Source organism: Drosophila grimshawi, unplaced genomic scaffold (genome assembly GCF_018153295.1).
Source record: "Drosophila grimshawi isolate 15287-2541.00 unplaced genomic scaffold, ASM1815329v1 contig_44, whole genome shotgun sequence".
In the NCBI taxonomy this organism is placed as follows: domain Eukaryota; kingdom Metazoa; phylum Arthropoda; class Insecta; order Diptera; family Drosophilidae; genus Drosophila; species Drosophila grimshawi.
This window is the reverse complement of record NW_025063240.1, coordinates 8,193,970-8,213,737: the sequence shown is the minus strand read 5'-3', so window position 1 is coordinate 8,213,737 and position 19,768 is coordinate 8,193,970. Positions and strand designations below refer to the sequence as shown.

General features: G+C 38.4%; 2 protein-coding genes across 2 annotated transcripts in view; one reads left to right on the top strand and one right to left on the bottom strand.

Annotated features, from left to right (window-relative positions):
- The window catches only part of LOC6556853, a 35,645-nt gene that overhangs the window by 7,622 nt on the left and 8,255 nt on the right, over positions 1-19,768 (top strand). The window contains 11 exon segments of the mRNA XM_032739386.2: positions 5,350-6,225; positions 6,506-6,644; positions 7,559-7,689; positions 9,673-9,968; positions 10,036-10,356; positions 10,935-11,106; positions 11,184-11,297; positions 11,365-11,394; positions 12,791-12,885; positions 13,035-13,332; positions 14,232-14,303. Of these exon segments, the coding sequence (XP_032595277.1) occupies positions 5,371-6,225; positions 6,506-6,644; positions 7,559-7,689; positions 9,673-9,968; positions 10,036-10,356; positions 10,935-11,106; positions 11,184-11,297; positions 11,365-11,394; positions 12,791-12,885; positions 13,035-13,332; positions 14,232-14,303 (2,523 nt within the window). The 5' untranslated portion in view covers positions 5,350-5,370.
- LOC6556855 lies at positions 14,880-19,463 on the bottom strand. Its single transcript, XM_001984845.2, has 2 exons — positions 19,318-19,463; positions 14,880-15,274 (listed from the first exon to the last, which is right to left on the bottom strand). Exon 2 carries the CDS (start codon positions 15,179-15,181, stop codon positions 14,912-14,914), a length of 270 nt encoding a protein of 89 aa, XP_001984881.1. The 5' UTR covers positions 15,182-15,274; positions 19,318-19,463; the 3' UTR covers positions 14,880-14,911.

Below are 19,768 nucleotides of genomic sequence, written 5' to 3'. Positions count from 1 at the left end.
CATGTCGGCGACGAGTGCCTTATAATTATAGCAGAATTACATAGTAATTAATCTAAACATCTGATTGCTAGCTGGAAGTAATTGAGAAATCAACAAGATTAACGAGAATTTTTCATGTAAAGCGAAGCTAAATCAATACAGCCAAGCAAACTCATAAACGTTGCAATTTTTCCTTGAAGCTTTATTGTTCTAGGTTGTTAAAAATAACTGCTTTTTTACAGCTAAGGAATAGCCCTATTTCATAATAAACTATTATGAGTTAGGTGTATATAGACACTTTCAGACAAAAATTGCTTAAGGTATGACAAAGTTGTAGTTTATTATTTAACATACGTAGTATGTATGTTAAAAAGATCGACCTGAATTTTAGAGAATGGCCTAAGAGCAGTATTGTCCTGAAGTGCATAAAGTTTTTCTTCTTTTTGGTTCTTATATGACATCTAATAATACTAATACTAATAATAATAATTATAATAATAATAAAGCAACACAAAAACCTAATCTAATTGTGTATAATCACCCTGAAAATTAGACATGTTTTTTCAAATATTAATTAAATTAACGCTGGAATTAAGAAAAGAAAACCTGAAATGAAAAAAGCTTCCGTATTAGAAATATATAGTTTTTAAATATGATGAGTTGCCCTTGTGGTGATTTGCTGAAATACCTGTCGATTTTTGTTCTGAGTGTATGTTTTTAATTCAATCGGGGCGCTTGCAATTTGATGAAGAAACATTCCTTATCGGGTCATTGTCATTGAAGGACTCTCTTTCAGCTATTTGAGCTGTTTTTCAAGTTAAGTTCGTTTGTTGTTCAAACTAAAGACAACTCTGAGCTGACGGGGCACGTGTAGTTGCAGTAAATTTCGTTATTATTATTAGCCCAAGTCCCTTACACAAACAAGCACATCCACACACTCACACACACATACACACTAGTCGTAATGTAGAGATCGAGTTCGCTTAAATAGCCAACGGCCCTTGTGCAGGTAATTGAGCTTTAACATGCTCAAAGCTTATTAATACTTGTATGTACGTGGGTATTCTATACTTGTGTGTGTGTGTTTATATATATATATGTATATATGTGTGTGTATGTGTGTGTGTGCTTGTGAACTTTATGGAGCTTTGTTTTGTTTGACTTGCGTTTATTTTTGTTCAATGCTATCGTTGTTCCTCTGCCCAGTTGGGTTTATTTATGTGACAAAATTATCCCACTAGACACAGGCTGACAGAATAAATCCATTTAATAATCGTTAGTTTGCCCGCAAGCAGACACGATAAAGATTTTACGCTAGTTGTTTTAATTAAATTGTAAAATTAATAAATACCGCTCGCTATTAACGTATTAATTCTTATGAAATATGCATTACAAATAAATTTTACGGCACGTTAAAGTTTTTTGTTATCTTAATTTGGATATATTTTGCATATGCTGGGTGTAAAACATTCTTAACTTTATATGATACGTGAGCTGCGTTTACGCAAAAGTTATGCGAAAGCAGCGCAAAAAGCAAAATCCAAAAATCCAAAAATAAGAAAATACCACGTGCTCAGCTCTGTACACAAGAATGTGGTCATTTCATGTAACGCTTAGTTGTTGTTCTTGTTGTTGTTGTTGTGGCTTATGGAAATCTCTCAGATCTTTAAGATTTATTGACAGCAAGCGGAAATGGGCACACACACACACACATACGCACACACAAGCACACAATGATGTGTATGTATATATATATATATATATGTATATATCTACACGTGTATCGCTCGATGTGGCTGTTGTGTGGTGAGCTACCTTTTTTTTTACGCGCAATTAACCCAGTTACAAGTTCGACATGCCGCAAAGCAAACACATCGACTCACACACACACATACACACAGACACACAGACACAACACACACATACACGTCCTGCATTTATCATAATTACTTCCCATAATATTTTGCGAACAACCCTGCCAAAATATGGCTGAAAATGCTGATGAATGCTCAGTGGCACAGTGTTGCCACACAGACACAGCCACAGCCCTTTAAATAGACGTTAATTTCTCACACAGACACACACACACACAAAAAAAAAGAAAATGCGAAAAAGTGAAAAGGGCTGACTGCTTAATGTTTTAATATGCCTTCAGCAACTATTAAGTGGAGTCCGCATTAAGTGGCAAGCACATATAAAACATCAATTATTTATAAATAAAAGCGTAGCTCACTTAAGCCCAAAGTATTTTATAGCATACTTTTGAGCGCTGCGATACAAGAACAAAAGCCAAAAGCCAACAACAACAACAACAATGTGTGAATTGCAGTTTTGGCATTATGCATATTAAGCAATCCGATAAGCCATAAATAGCAATCACAGATTGAACTAGCCAACATGCAAATGCCAGGCCAACAGAGTACCACATAAATATATATGAACTTAACTCAAGAAATATGCATACTTATATATTTCTGTACAGAGATGTATTTACTTTTCAAATCAAAGAAAACCAGGCGACCAATGACAACGAGAAAAAAAAAACAAAACAGAAGAAAGATGAAAAGAAAACAATGCACAGTGGAGCCAAACAGAAGTTACGCAAAAAAAAGGAAGCAGTTTGCTTAAGCAATGGACGTGTCCAAGGAATAGTTCAAGTAATTCTATTTGCAGCTCAGTTATGTGTGTGGCAATCCAATAAGCCATCGATTGACAATCGATTAGTGTTGCTTTTAATTATTGACACTTGTTTAGAAAATGACTTGGGCTGGCCACACTGTGCGACGCGTCGACTTGCACAGGCAGCAGAGAAACAAAAAAATTCCAAAAATGTCACAGTGCGCACATGAAAAATGGCCTTGGGACAGCGCCAAACGCCTGGCGACGCCAGTCAGCACACTGTGTATGTTTGTGTGTGTGTGTGTGTGTGTGAGTGTGTGTGTGCATTGCTGTTGGCTTTGCAAAGCAAGGTCATGAGTAAACACGCTGGAGCATGCTGTTTATTCTACAACAAAGCCAAGCGAAGCACAAAAAAGAAGAAGAAGAAGCAAACTCACATTTACAATTTATTGTCAAATATACAAATGCACTTACAAACATATATAAATATATATAAATGTATATATTTATATGTATGTGCTTAGAAGCATATAGAAACTAGATGCTCCTTATTGATAAACTTGCACATATGTCTGTACATACATACTTATACTTAGTTAGATATGGAGAGCGATTGCTTGCCAATTTGTTGTGGAAGCACATGCAAATGTGTATCCATAAATCAAAAAGGACATTATTGGCTGCTTGTTGGAGCTAAGCACTATTGCTTGCCATTATGGACAAATGTATCTTTCGGATTCGGAATGACCGACAACAAGTCGATGTCAGATGACTTTGACACATTTCATCTTCTTAAATCAGTTTGTGTAATGACAACAATAAGCTGGTATTTTCACATGTGCGACGATTTTTTCAACGATTATTTAATTTAAAAAGTCGGTAAAATGGGAAGCTTTATTAAAACAAGTTTAATAAACTCCCTCTTGGTTTATTAATTAAATAATATATGTATTTCTTCTATATAATAAAAGAATTATAAATTATGTATAAGCTTTGTGGTCCTTCAGAAAAATTTGTTTTTTAGCTCAAGTTTTATATTTTTCATGGCTCAAGAATGGTCAGAAATAAATGCCTTTCTATAATAGTAGTATAAATATGTAAATACTATTTACATGTAATCTTAAATGCTGACATATTTTGTGATAACTGAATTTTAATATCAGAAATCTTCAAACTACATTTTAATTCTTCAAGCAATGCAATAAAACTAGAAATAACTTCAATCTATAAGGGTATGTTTTAATCGACGTACCCAGTTATATGATATAGTGGTCTGATAAGATCATCTCCGAAGGATATACACCAAGTTTCATCAAGATTGCTTTATATAAGTCTGCAAATTTGGATGGATGATGAGACTGATGTTGATCACGAATATATTTATCTTAGAGACGTCTCTGCTAATACGTTGTAAATCTGAAAACCAAATTAAAATGCCATTTACAGGCATGTTCATTATTTTTTGAAAGAATCGAATCAATACTTGTTGTTTTAACGACAAATTATGGCTTATTAGCATATTAGAACAAAGTAGTCAATTTATGGCTGCACATTAATTATTGCTATTGCAAATCGGATAACTCTGTCAACAACACGCAATTCAATGCAGAACTAACCTACTAAATAACTGACAAAGTGTGAGAGGACTGCAATTTTCGTCTATGAATTTCTAAGCGCCGCTTTCCGTTGTTCTTGTGCCCCAGTGCATATGTAAATGTGTGTGATCAAAATGAGGCTGGGGTAAGAATGGGTAGAGGGGGGATTGGCGGTTGGCGAATAGAGGGGAACTCGAGTGTGGTTTTGGCTCAAAGTTGGCATATGCACATGAATAATGAATAATGAAGCATGGTGTGTAAGTTTTGTCTATTGATTTCGAAACAAAAAATTCCAAGCGCGGCGCCAGCAAACAAAGGATGCCAACCAGTTAGCAGCAACCAGCAAATGGGCCCTAGTTTGATGCCTGTGTGTGTGTGTCTGTCTGTGTGTGTGTGTGTGTGTGTGTGTGTGTGTATGTGACTGTGTGTGAAACATATGGCACTGGAGATTAAGCCATTGTTTGCAATGGGAACCGCGTGGCTGAGCTGCGGCTTAACGGTTGCGTTGCAATGAGCAAGTGCAAACAAAACAAGCAAGCATGTTTTATATAGAGAGCTCGACTTCAAGATACCCTGTACTGCAACACTTACCACAAGCTTTTATCGTAAGTCTTAGTTATTCAAAACAATAATTTGATCTAATCATTTATTTCTTTTCACAACTAAATGAGTTTCTCATAATTAATATCAAACTCTTTATGAACAATATTATGACTAGGTATATATATATATACATATATATATATATATATATATCGTTAAAATTGTGTGTTTTATTGTTATCGAACATCGATTTATATCGATATTACCAATACGATTAAAGCGAGCAATGAAATGAAACAAACTTGTGCTGCATCTGGTAAATAAGAGCTTTACTCAAAGCGACTTTTGCTGTTCATCCTGATACCAAACATTATGTGGAGTCGAAGATGCTTCGTTCTCATTTTGATTTTAAGCTATTGCATAACTTTATCATACCCTTTATACCCCTTTGGCAATGGGTTCTTTGGATAAAAGCTGAGCATGTATTTGTATGTATGTGTAATAAAGGGGTTATGGCTAAGAAGAGGGCTTATATCCCATTTACAGTTGCTGAACTACCAACTAACAGAGTCCCATTTTGCGTCTCTCTCTCTCTGTCTCTCTGGGTTTGCAGCACCACAGCCCCGACAGTGTAATGCGCCTTGGGGGTAGTGGTATACCATTCGACGGTGACCCCCTGACAATGAGCGCAGCTGGCAATGATTATGCCGAATTATGCGATCTTGGACCCTCACGTTGGAGTGCACGCGCCTATGGTTATCATGCAGCAAATGCGGCCGGCATTGGCATTGGTGGCGCCACACAATCATCATCGAGCGTGCCGACGGGCGGCTCAGCTGGCCTCAGCGCTCATCATTTACGGAGCAGCGCAGCAGCGCCAAACAGTTACGAGGCCGAGGACATTGGCCTGGCCTTTGGCATGATCAGTCCGCCACCGGGGAGCGTTCACGGTCTCGGCCATTACGGCGGCAGTGCCGGCGGTATTGGATCCCGTGTCGGCAACAGCACCAGTTCGCTGCGAGCAGGCGGCGTCGGCGTCGGCGGCGGAGGAATCGGTAGCGTCGGTGGTGTCGGAGGCGGTCGATCCGGCCTCTACTATTCGCCACCGGGCACATCGTACACAATCATTGAGCGTCCCCACTCGCCGCATTACTACTTCAATTCGGCTGGGGTGCCGACCAAAGGTGGTTCGTTGCCGGGCCGCGGTTCGGCATATCTCAGCTCCTCACCATCCAGTCACATGGCGGCCGGTACGGCTGGTACACTGCCCACGTCAACGGCGGCCAGTGGGCGGCATGCCTCCTCCTCCATGGGCAATGGCAATAAGAAGCGACCAATATCACCGGAGCAGGTGTTGCGCATGTTCGGCGCCACACAGTCGTCCTCAGTTCCTACGAGTAGCTATCACTACAGCAACGGCGGCACCCGGGATAGGGATCGCACAGGGCGACGCAGTCCGGCCAGCAGTCCGCCCTCAACGACGCATCAGGTAAATCCAACAAAATTCCATTATCTTTAGCTTAATTTATTATTTATTTATAAAAATCAGTTAGACACAAATAATATTATAAATAATAACAGAAGTGAGAGCATTAGTGACTAAATTTTCTGCTTTTGGTTTAATTAATATTCGTTAGGATAATATTTTCAAAATTATTTTAATTTTATTTTTTATTTATTTATTTATCAGTTTAAAATATAGCAAAATTTGTTTAACTACATTTTGTTTGTTGAAGTTGTAAGTTGACAATTCGTATGTTTATTTGCAGATCTATCGGGATCGCGAACGAGATCGCGACCGGAGTGTGCCCAACATCCATGAACTGACGACGCGCACTGTTTCCATGTCGCGTGATCAGCAGATCGATCATGGCTTCGGCATATGCGTCAAAGGAGGCAAAGACTCAGGTGGGTGCCAGCCAGCCAGGTTAACAGGCGAAACAAATGCGCCTCGAAGTAGGCTACGGAAAATTGACTCTGTCATCAAATCTAATTTGCTTCGAGAGCTGAACTAGGCAATTTTCAGAGAATTTACTTGTACTTGTTTGTAGCAAATTGCATACACTTATGTAGTTATATGTATATGTATCTGTATATGTATATGTATTGATGTAGACACTCAGTGCTCAACTCGATTGAGTTGGGAGCTCAATTGGCTCTTGTCTATCAGATGTTTGGCGTTGTGTGAAACCTCAATTTGGCCTGCATTTATACTACTATTTCATGCAATTTAATTTTCAACCTGATGCCTGTTGTCGGCAGGGTTTTATTTTTACTTATTTGTGTTCGTTCGCCAGCAGCTTTGACATTTCGAAGAGCGCATTTTGCAGCTGGCCACCTTTCGATGGCCACCATGACTCTATATCGGTCTCTGTCCACACCTTGCTATTCCCGCCGCACACTTCCAGCGCTTTCATTCACGGTCAGGCATTTTATTTTTAGCTCACATTGTGCGATAGCTTTAAAATCGATATACAAAAATCTATTGAATCGGCTCTCATTCCACCTACCAATTTATCGTATCCATGGACTTTGTCGATGTGCCCGCTGCCTGCATTTCGGCACACGTTCTTTTTAAATTAAACATAAAATGGCTGCCACACATACACACACACACACACACGCACACACACACGCTCGCGATTGGCGTGGCTTAATGAAAAAGGCTTACAAAAAGAGGCCAAACAGTGGGCGGTGTTTGGGGCGTGGTGTGTGTGTGTGTCTATTATTAAAAGTTTAATACGCGTCGTTTGCTAATTGATTTGGTTGTTTTTTTTTTTTATTATTTATTTTTATTTTTATGTTTTCATGTTTATCGACAGGCTTAGGTGTTTACATCTCACGCATCGAGGAGAACTCGGTGGCGGAGCGCGCCGGCCTGCGACCCGGTGATACAATCCTAGAGGTGAACGGCACGCCATTCACCTCAATCAATCACGAGGAGGCGCTTAAGGTGAGCCAAACTGCATATGTTTCTATACTATTACTACTACTACTACTACTACTATCTTTTGATCATTTTTCAGTAGCTAATGTTTCTTATTAATATCAATAAATCGATTAGAGCACATTACGAGAAGCAGAGAGAGAGATCGAGTGAAAGAGAGCAAAGATATATATATAATAAAATCAAGCAAGGACAAGAAATCGATATGAAGCAAGTCCTTTAGCCTGGCAACGTTTCACAACACAATTTTATCATCATTTCGAACATTTATTTAATGGATCATCTAACGATTGTCACTGCGCAAAAAACGATATGATACATTATTCAAGCATCTCCTTCAGCCGGTTGAGAGGCTTCAGCCACATGAAAATCGTCCTTTTCAAAAAGATAATTTAATTGTACACTTAATTGATTTTTAATGCGATTTAGCTCGATAGGCTGCTTGTTTGCCTGTTAATAGTTGCGATAAGAGCTGCGCTGCATTTGAGCAGTAGGCAGTAGGCAGTAGGCCATCGCCTTTTATGTGCGCCACTTGGCAAAGTACCTAAAACGACCACCGCCCCCCTCCTCTCTGTCCAACCCGACAAGCAACAGCCAACCGAACAACCGAACAGCAGCTAGACAACGAAAGTCAATTTATTGTGGAATATTTTATGTGACACGTTATGATAGTCCATATAATTCTTCATATTCCGCTCGTGGCTGGTTGCTCGAGCTCGTTTGCTCTCTATCGAATGCAAAGGACATTAGGCTGAGATTACGTGTCAAACGGGGAGGCCAGGATGTGTTTGGAAGGGTGCAAGGATACTCCCTTGTCGCACATGTTTCGTTTTTCGTTTTTCGTTTTCCGCAAATCTGTTTGGCAATACTTGTGAATTACATAACAGATCTTGTTCCCTATCTCTCTCCTCATCCACTCGTTCTATGCTCTAAATGGCTTTCCGTAGTTTTTTGATATTGTGCACTTTACATATGATAAAACTTGAAACATTTTGTCTAATTATGACTATAAACGAAAAAGTCAAATACATACATTCAACAAAAATAACACTAATACAAATATACACTGAGAAAAAATTGGCAATAGATTAGTCACATTAAATTCACATTTTTTTCTATTAAGTATTTTTGAAAACATTTATATTTGATTTATTCCTATAACTATGCTTAGATTTGTTATTATTATACTTCGTTGGTTGTTGATTCATTTCAATTGATATTTTCACACGATGAACTCGGATTGCTTCTAAAGAGAATAATGGTCGGTTGCCACACAATTTTCTTATAACTAATGAATATTTTCAAATCAATACGATTTATGGCGCCCTTATGAATATTCAATAATTTGAATATGGACAGAGACCCATAAAGCTAAAACCCATTTATGAAAGTGACAAGGGATCAACAAAAATTTGGCAAACAGCTTTTAGAGCTTTGTATCCTAAATTACAGTTAGCCTAAAGCCCAACCGCAATGCCAACAAAAACCCCGATGTGGCCAACGATGAGAGCCAGCTGTGTCCAAGTACGACACTCTATGAGGTTTTTGAGGGGCAACCGACACTTGCGCACGTCCCAAACAATTTGCACAACTTGTCTTTTATGACTTTATGGTCAAAAACAATTAAAATAATGGCAACTAAACTGAAAATTCTCAATTCTTAAAACGCTGTGCAAAACCGCAACAAAGCACATAATATATATATATATGTGTATATATATAAAGTGAGAGATGTTCACATGTTCACAGAGATTCGAAGTATTTGTTTTTGTTTGAATTGATTTAAATTTGTTTGTATTTTCTTTTATATTTGTTATATTTTTTATGTTTTTTTTTTTTTTGTTTCAAATTATTGCCACCCGCTTTTGGTTTTAGTTTGACGTTTTTTCTCTCTATCTCTTTGGCTCCTTTCTATCGTTCGTTCGTTTTGCTTGCATCTTCCGTCTCTCTTTTGTGTCTCTTCTATTGCCACATTTTTTCTTAACGCAGAGATGTGTGCAGATATTGAAATCGTCACGTCAAATCAGTATGACGGTGCGAGCGCCGCCCACGCTGAACTCGACGGCACCGTTGCACGGTTTTGGGCCACCTTCGCGGGATCCGATGTACGCATCGATGGCACCCCTACTACCACAGTCTGCAGCGGCCCAGGCAGCAGCAGCAGCAGCCGGCGGCGTTGGATCTGGTTTGCCCTTTCGCCAGACCTGCTCCTGGATGGATCGACACGGCCGTCCGGCCTCACCGCCCATGGAGTATGGCGGCAGACGGAACGAGCGCAGGGATCGGTAAGCTATAGACATACATATACATATATATATACATAAATAGTATATATCAATGCCCATCTTCTAGTGTACGTCGTGTCGAGCTGCTCATTGAGCCCGGCCAATCGCTGGGCTTGATGATACGCGGCGGCGTTGAATACGGCCTGGGCATCTTTGTCACGGGCGTCGACAAGGAGAGCGTCGCAGATCGTTCCGGTTTGATGATTGGCGACGAAATACTGGAGGTCAATGGCCAGTCGTTCCTCGATGTGACCCACGACGAGGCCGTTGGTCAGCTGAAGTATCACAAGCGCATGTCGCTGGTGATACGTGACGTGGGCAAAGTGCCGCATTCCTGCACATCCATTGAAATGGAGCCCTGGGATGCGTACAGTCCAACGGGCACGAGGTAATCTATTTTATTACAAAGTGCACTAAAGAGCAATGGAAAATTTAATAAATTAAAATTGCCAGAGATTATTTGATTTAAATTCGTTTTTTTTCAACCCCTGCTTGAGTAAATTTCGTTTAAGTATAAACTTTATGTTTTAAATGAATCAAATGAGAGCTGAGAGCCAATTATGAGAGTGAAGATTTATTACTTTATATTTCTAAGTAGTTGAAAATACGATTATTGTAATTTATTATTATTGTATCTTTAAATCAAATAAAGAGCATTATTATTTGTTAAAACTTATCATTATTAATGGAATCTAAATATGTCGTTTGGTGTCTCCAATATTCCAATATACAAAGTGATCTCAAACCTATCGGAATTCGTCTTTAATGAGATATTTACTGAGCCCAACTAGTCTATCGGAGTATAAATAATAAAAATACTTGACATATTTCAATTATAAAAAGAGCTCCCAAACAAAAATACTATTACAGAACTCATAATTAAATTACCATAAATGTATGCTCTACTTTTTTCTGTTTATACTGAATATCGTTATCAAATATGATCAATCTATATTTTATTCGCAGAGCACGCCGGAAAGGTCAAATTGCGACCATGGTGGAGGAGAAGGCGCGCTCGCTGCTGCCACGTCATCATTTTGCAAGTCTTTCGTATTATATTGCCGAATATAGTGTGAAAGCAATGACCATAGATGCCTTTGTTGCCGTCTTATTAGAGATGTTAGATACGTACGAAAAGGTAAATGTTGATCTACATACTGAATGCTGAGAACCCCACTCATTTATCAAAACTTTTTATGGTTTCTTTATCCTTAGCACACGCTAGTGACGGAAATTCGAGAGCTCGTCTTTCCGGAGGATCGTACACGATACGATGAGCTTGTGTATCGCCGAGAACGCGATCCATATAGCGTGGATAGTAGGCATAGGGTAAGTGTGAATAATCATATATTATTTGGCATTTGATTAATGCCCCATTGCTATTGGCTCTTTGCAGCGTAAAGGAGACCCCTCACGTGATTTGCCGGTAAGCTTTTTAGAAGATTTGTTGTACGACACTGACACAATATATACCTAGAAACATCTATGTATGTACTTAACTAACAACTAACTAACTCGCTGCGCATGTTAAACTACTACAACAGAATACTTGACTAGTTTCTAGCATAATAATCGTTTAGTAAACAAATACTTGAATACTCTTTTTTAAACAACATTTATATATATATATATACATATATAAGTACTATGTGTCTTTTGGATTCTGTTTCCCTTCCCCAATCTCTAATGTGTTGTTGTTAATTGTTGTCGCTGTTGTTGTAATTTTTAGTTTAATTTTTACTAATTTCTATATTTATATATATATACTAAGTACTTAAAACACACTGCAAATACTAAATACAAAACACTTGTCAGATAAAGCAAAACTTGTAGTTTAATTGTTGTATGAGTACGAAAACGAAAACGAAATATTGTTTGTCTATTTGTGTTAATCATATTATGCTTTATAGTCATTTGATTGCTGCATGTTCTTCAATTTGAGAAGCTTTTTGAAACTCGCTTAATTCGATTCGGCTTTAGACATTGTTTCCGTTGCTCTTTGACAGAGTGAACACAAAAATGAGAACCAAAACGAATGTCAATTTTTACTTTTCAAATGAAAACAAAAATCAAAACTAAAACATAAAAAAAAACGATATACAAAAATTAATTAAAGCAGTTTTTGTAGTTGCACAAATTCTTTTTCTTCTAGGCATAAGTAGCAAGTACAGTTGCTTCTGTGGAAGCTGTAACTGTCTTTCGCTCAAATTATCGATAACATAATATATCGATAAAAACGTCATTGCGTTTAGGTTTAGACCGTTAAGCAAACATAATTAATTGTAAAATATGAAATTGAAACATGTATGATCTGATAAGAACCATATTTATAATAACTATATATATATAGTAACTTTGCCACACAAAGCGCACTTAAGCCAAACAAAAACAGCAGTCACCGATATAACTCACCCAAAACTATGCTTAATACAAGAACTAAGCACTACTCGACTACAAAGAGAACAATACAAGTATATATAAAATCAATTCAAATACGTGAAACAACAAATGCACTGATCACCACAAAATGATATCACTATATATATTCGACTCTCTCCAATCCTACGAACCTCTCTGTTCCACACAGTCTGACTATGCTCTATGCTCCGTAGATGGGCCCTATAACTCTATTCAGGACTATCGTAGCCCCCCCAGTCTTTCATATTTCGCTCTCTCTGTCTCTATCGCTCACCATCATCCTCACCATCACTATATCACTGTCACACTCACTCACTCACTCACTCTCTGTCTCTCACACACTCTCTGTGTCTGTCTCTGAATCGTATGCAAAAACAAAGTTCGTTCCATTCCATTCCCAACAGGTAACTGCTGACGATATGGAAGTAAGCGCCGCCACTGGACGCAGTCCCTCATCGGACTCGGGGCTGGGCATGACCGTAACGGATATACATAAACGGTACCTAAAACACTGAGCACCCACCTAACCAATTAGACTCATAACCCATAACAACAAGAACAACAACTACAACAACCAAGAACTGACCTTTGCGTATCTATCTGTATCTATCTGTATTCTGTGTTCTGTATTCGTTAACCCGTTGATAGACCCGCACTACAGTTGCCCTATCGGCCCATGTCGGCGGGACCAATACTGCATCGCTCACAGCATTATCAGCCAACAGCAAGCAACCAATCATCATCACCGACACCACCACCATCACAACAACAACAACTACAACAACAACAACAACAACATTATCCACCACCACCACCACTACATACCTCATTGCGTCATCTGGGTGGCCCTGGTGGCGTCGTTGGAAATGTGCGTCATCACCATCAACAACAGCAGTTGGGACCAAATCAATACAAACTCAAACAAGCCAAAGACAATCAGCAACAGGTCAGGAATTTGCGTGAACCGTGAAGCGTTTTAGAGTCGTTTGGCACACCACTTAGCTCTGTCACTATCTCAACCTCTTGCCTGGCTCTGTTTCCGCTAAAGACTTTCCAGAACTATCCAAACAGATTTTCAATTAGTTTAATCAATATATATATATATATATCTAGAAATACAATCGAAAATCGTTTATGTTTCCCTTCATATTGGAAATGATTAGAAAGAAAAGTTTTCAAATTGGAACAAAAATTCCAAAAATCAAAACTAACCAAAAATATTTTGATGCTAAAAAACAAAAAAATTATTGAAAAATTTTGAATAGAGCAAAAATTGGTTTTCTGTTTTTTAAGTTTTTCTTAAAATATATATTATATTTTCTTATACTATTCACTAGAATCTATCTATTTGTCTTTTCGATTTGTGTTTGATCGAACTCAGATCTGGTCATGTGAATCTCTTGTCTTTTTGTTCATTCTATTCTAACTTAACTTATTTTATAGTGCATATAAGAAAAATTGACATTCGGGTCTAAATCGGCGCTTCGTTTTGAGCCGTTTCTATTGTGTGTGTTTATTGTCTCTTGTCGCGTGTTTTTCTGTTTTGTTCCATTCATTTGAATTTTCTATCTTTCACGTATGTACTCTGTTTTTGATTTTAATGGAAATAATGTTTTGTGTATGTCTAATCTTTCTACACACTCTTTAATGTTGTTTAGTTTTTGTGTTGACTTTTTTCGTTTAACTGTTGTCTAATTGGCTACTAACTGTAGTAATTTAATTGAGCACATCTAATGCTCCAAACATGAAATTGGTTTCAGAAATTATTGCCAACAAGCAAGCAGTAAAAAAAGAACTCAAAAACTTTTTCTCGCTTTTCGTCTTTTTTTGTTTTACCCGGCTTAGGAATACGGCTGTGATGAGCATAGAACTCGCCGGGGCAGCGAAACCCTATTACCGGAATATGACCAAGATGCGGTGAGTAAGCAAAAGAGTTTGTTATTTTTTTCCGTTTTTGGGATATGCGTCGGTTACTCTATGTGTGAGATACTTACTTACGATACAGAGGCATTGAGAGCCTAGTTGTGTTAAGGACTTGTTGCGACTTGTCAGTCATGTCCAAAACTGCATTAATTTCTATCATGCCATATTGACATTGTCATTGCCATTGACAGCACACAGAATTTATGAATCTATGCCATACTCACATTAAATTTCCTTAAAAGCATATATATCAAATACAATTTATGGAGTTTCAAGTACCACAAGTTTATTCAAACACTTAACAAGCTTTGATTTTTATTGTATGTATCTACGTATACGTAATATGAGAAAAACTAAACTTACCACAGTTTACACTAAACCTAAGCACTAAATTATGCAATAGAGCTTTAAACTCTTGATAGATTATATTTCTCTCTCTCTCTCTCTCTCTCTCTCTCTCTCTTTATATATAGCATGTGTGTATATAAGTAGTGTAATCAATACAATGTCGCCGCAAACGCCAATGCAAATCAGCTCAAACCGACCGCAGTGGTGAGCAGCAACCCCCCTCCCCTCATCCGCACCCCCCACCTCGACACCCGTTACATTTTTTCGTGCGTGGCACTGTCGTCCATTGTCGACCAGGCCGCGGCTGCACCAACAACGGGCAAGTGATAATCACGTGGCGGCGTAAAGGGGCGCATAAAGTGTCGCCACTGATGTTGGGCGTGGTGATGATGATGGGGGGATGTTGGCGTCACTGTTCCGGCACCCGCTGCCGTTGCATGCTGGTGCTGCTGGTGGCAGCTATTCGGCTCGAATTTCGGGCGTGGTATGCGCAATTGTTTGATCTCGGTCAAATAGGTTTCCATGATGAAGAGATAGACACAGAGAGAGTGTTTGTCCGCCTGCTGATTTGTTAAGTTGTTTTAATGAACCAACCGATTTGTTGTTGTTTAACAAAGCTGCAAATACATGGAGCGTTTTAAATACGAGTCGATTGCCGGCAATTTGCTTTAGCGCAATTTAAGTTGTTGACAAATTGAAGTGAAAGGAAACTTAAGCAGCATAACCTTTATGTCAAAGTTATGGCTGCACTTAAACTAATAAACATAAACACATAAAAAGTTGTAATAACTTAGCTTAGACAAATTTCGATCCACAAGTAAGAAAAATGCATTCGATCTTTTTTCAAGATCTTTGTAGTCATTGATTCCTAACTAAAAACTGATGGGTTGTTTGTTTCAACGTATTTCAAATGTGTTGCATTTAATAATAAATTCAAATGTGTTTGGCCACAGTAAATTCAATTTAGGATCGGAAAATGGTTGGATACTATTCAAGCTAAATGTGAACAATTGCTGCGGCAAAGCCAGTTAATGACTGTTATGTATTTACGAACAGGATATACATTTACAAACATATGAATATATTATATAGATTGCTTACCAATCGGATTATGCTATAACTCTTTGCAAGGAGTAAGCGAAAAGTGAAAGTGAATTCGTAGCTTGAACAGAAACAGCAACCAGAGTAACAATAAAAGTAACAACAAGAAAGAAAAAAGAAAAACAAAACAATAGCAACAACAATAAATGTTGCATGTAGATTGTGTGTTTGCCAGAAAGCACGAAACAGCCAACAAGTAATAATAGTAATTTCCGTAAAAGGCGTTCGGGCAAATCAACGCATCGCTTCGCATCGCATCGACTGCAAGTTCAATGTGTGTTAAGTGTCTACGTCTGTCAAAAGTCATCTGGGAGATGCAAGGCAATTTGGTAGCAATGGATACAGTTGTGCAGACACAGATAGATGAGTAGACAGAGAGAGAGAGAGAGAGAGAGCGAGAGAGAGAGAGAGAGAGGGGTCTACTCGCTTAGCCCTGTTTACACAGCTGACACTTTTTGACAGAGCGGGTGGGGGAATAGGGGGAATTTAAGCGGCAAGTTCGACTGCTTCGAACAGTGACCAGCGACCGGCTGAGCAAGCAACCAGTTTGATTTCAACTAAAACAGACAAACAACTTTTTGTTGTTGTTGTTTTTGTTGTTGTAAGTGGATGTCTGGGCAATGCGACACTCACTTTTTGTTGAAATTACAACGGCAGCAAGTCCATGCAGGCAAACCAGCCACACAACCGGGCAGCCAGGCAGACAGGCAGGCAAGCGAAGACCAAAACTCAAAGTGGGTCATTAGAGAAACGTACTAAATAAGGTACAAGACTTTGTCAAGAGCAGACCAAGCGGGCAGCATAAATGGAAAGTAAATAGTTGTTGTTATTGTTGTTGTTATTGTTGCGGCCACGAAAGCGGCAAATAAGCAACTCAAAAAATGTTGTTTATAATGTAAATAGACGTTAAATAAATCATTTTGATGCGTAGCAGCAACATCAGCCACAAACTATTCAAAATCCGGTCTAAAAACTCATTTGCTGTAAACCATAATCAACACACTTAACGGCCAGTCTGACAGAGAGCCACAATTCTCAACACATTTGACTTCCACAGAAATAAAAATACAAAAAAAAGTGTATTAGGCAGCCAGCTAATGAAGTCAATTGTGTGAAGTTTTAATTCTGGCAAGTTTATTTACAGTTAAAAACATTTCGGACTGCCCAAGCATCATTAAAGTTCTCACTTCTGAAATGTCTAAAACCCTCCAAATCCTCTCTCTATCTCTCTCCGTCTCTCTCTCTCTCTCTCTCTCCGTCTCTCTCTCTCTCTCTCTGACTCTATGTATCTCTTACCAGACAGATTTATTAATTTTATGACGTTATCGCCGTCCAGTTTTATGATTATTTAATTGGTTACGAAAACGTTGAGAGACGTTAAGCGTTAAACAAAAGCAGTGGAAAAATGATGTTGAGCATTTCATTGAGAATTCAGGGAAAGCTAATTTTTTGTATGAATTTAATCTTTCTATTGTTAGATGTGTTTGAATATAGTTTCACAAATTGACAGCATCTTACTTCATCAATATTCTACTGTATGACACGCATTCAGACTGTGACCGACTTAACTCAATATCACTCTTAAATCATATTGCACAACAATCGGTTTGGTTTTTTCTTTTTGGGGGGCGATTTGAGAAACAGCTCAATGAGTGGTCAGCTGACAGCTGTCGGGTTTTTTTTTTGGGTCAATGTGCTGGCTGAAAATATTATGGCCACTTATATTCATAGACACAGTGTCACAATACACAATATGTTCAAATGATCTTCTGCTAACAATGGTGTGAATTTGAAGGTAAATTAACTGCTCACCTTTTGTTTACAAAAGCTTAACAGACAGAGTTAGATTTGGATTCGTGGTTTGGACTCGCACGGAGGCAGCGGAACCAGCTCTTCAAAAGTTTCTCAAACACTTCGAGCGGTTCTATTGATGGAAAAGTTGATGCGGTGACGCGTTGAAAGGCGGCACAACTTTCACAAGCAGAAAGAGAATTTTCCACAAGTAACAATAATGAAATTGACGTCAATTGCCCAACCCATTTAACAGTATTCTGTTCCAGCTGCTCCAGCCCTATATATATATATATATATATATATATTTTTTTTTTTTTGTGTTTTCCTCAGACCATTTTTCAGCCACAACGTTTGTCAGTCAGCAGTTTTTTGAAAGCCGCTTACGGCTGAACAATTTAAAATCAATCAAATTTATGACTTTGCAGACTTCGCAGCGGTTCGTCGCTTACACACATGTGTGCATTGCTCGTAGGTTGGGATTTGTAACCAAATCCAAGCGCAGACAACCTCATGGATACAGACATGCCATTGACCTCGATGCCACATTTATATTTCGTATCTCATAGATACCAAATTGCGCTAGCATCAGTCCCCAGTTAGCCGACTGTCATTAGATACGCATTGACAAATATGTGCATATACACTCAATGGACTTAATAATGTTGCCAATTTATTGGCTTATTGACTTAACTACTTCGTTACGGAGATTTCAGACTTATTTTCAAGGCAATTTTTCTTATGTAAATGGAATCGAGCTCGAACTGTAGAAGTGTTGGCATAATTATGGGACTTATTATTGCCATTGAATATGCTTCACTGAACGAATAAGAACCATATTATGAATATTATAGGAAAATGCAAGCTAAAATATCGTCATGTGGATAACAACTTGAGTTACTGAGTGAAAATTGTGAAGAAAAGTAAATTTCAGTTCAAACTTGCAGCTGTTGGTTTTGTCATGGTTTAATGCTTGACTCGTCCTACCACTAACTGCTTTCCCTTTAGCTTGTGTTAGTGCCTTTTCTAGGTCGAAATGTTTAGCGGCTACTCGTAGAATTGTGCATAGAATTTCAGACTTCCGTCAGGCAGAGTGACTGAAAGAAACTTAATTGCAAAACCAGTCAGCAAATAGAAGAAAAAAACATAAGCAAAATGAAGTTGCTAACGTTGGGACTGTTGTTGTTGAGGCGGTTGTGGGCAATTAAAAAACAGCCATAAACAAAAGAAATTAGCGCGCCAACAAACAACAAACAGTCGACCAAACAATAAAAACTGTCAGAGGTGAGAAATGGCTGTTAATTGAATGCAAATGCATAATTTTGCAACAGTCACTCAACGTCTCTGTCCCCATCTGGGATTCCGTCCTCATCTGCATTTCGGTTGTGACACATGTGAGCCAAGATTGCAGTCGCCTTGCGGCAAACATTGCAAAAACTAAAACACACAATGATTATATAACAAAAAAAACAGAAAAACAGAAAAAATCACCTAACTACCCTGCGGCAATTGATGCTTGGCCACAAGAAAACACAGCTAGGTAACTTCTTTCATTATTTTGTTTGTTTTTTTTTTGTTTGGTTTTGTACTGTTGCCATCGTTGGGTTTGTTGTTGTTTAGTTAGTTCGAGTCGGTTGTTTATGCAACAATTTGCAGCAAACAGAGCGCGAAATGAGCGGCAACTATGCGAAATTTGTCAACTCCACAACTGGTAGCAATTGTAATTTAAGTTTTCAGTATTTACACGTCATTTCCCATTTATACGCACGTTTTGTATCTCAAATTGTGAACTCGGCCAAAGAAGGTTTTTTTCTCTCAGATTGCTTCAAGTGTTGTCTGTCCGTCTGCGTGTGTGTGCGTTTGTCGGAGTTTCTCTTTGTGTTTCTCAGTATTCCTCTGGTTTGGCCAACCTTACGCTTCAAGCAACGACGCGCAACTAAAAACTCAAATTGCAGACGCGGCCAAAACAGCGGCTAACTGCGACGCTGACGTCGGCAGCGCTGCTATATTGGTTTGTACTCTGCCGCTTGGGGTATAGTTGGCTTCTTATTGGGCTTAATGGCGTGGAAAAAAAAACAATAAACAAATGAGTCCAAAAACTAGTTGAAAATTTTTTATTGTTTTGTTTTTTTTTTTTATGAAAAACTGTTGTCACTAATAGTATTTTCTTAATGTCATGGACATTGTTTGTGTGGATATGGTCTGGTTGGGCTTGCTCT

Excerpts from the sequence above, each read along its gene's own strand:
- LOC6556855 (XM_001984845.2), bottom strand. The coding sequence starts at position 15,181 with ATGGAAACCTATTTGACCGAGATCAAACAATTGCGCATACCACGCCCG.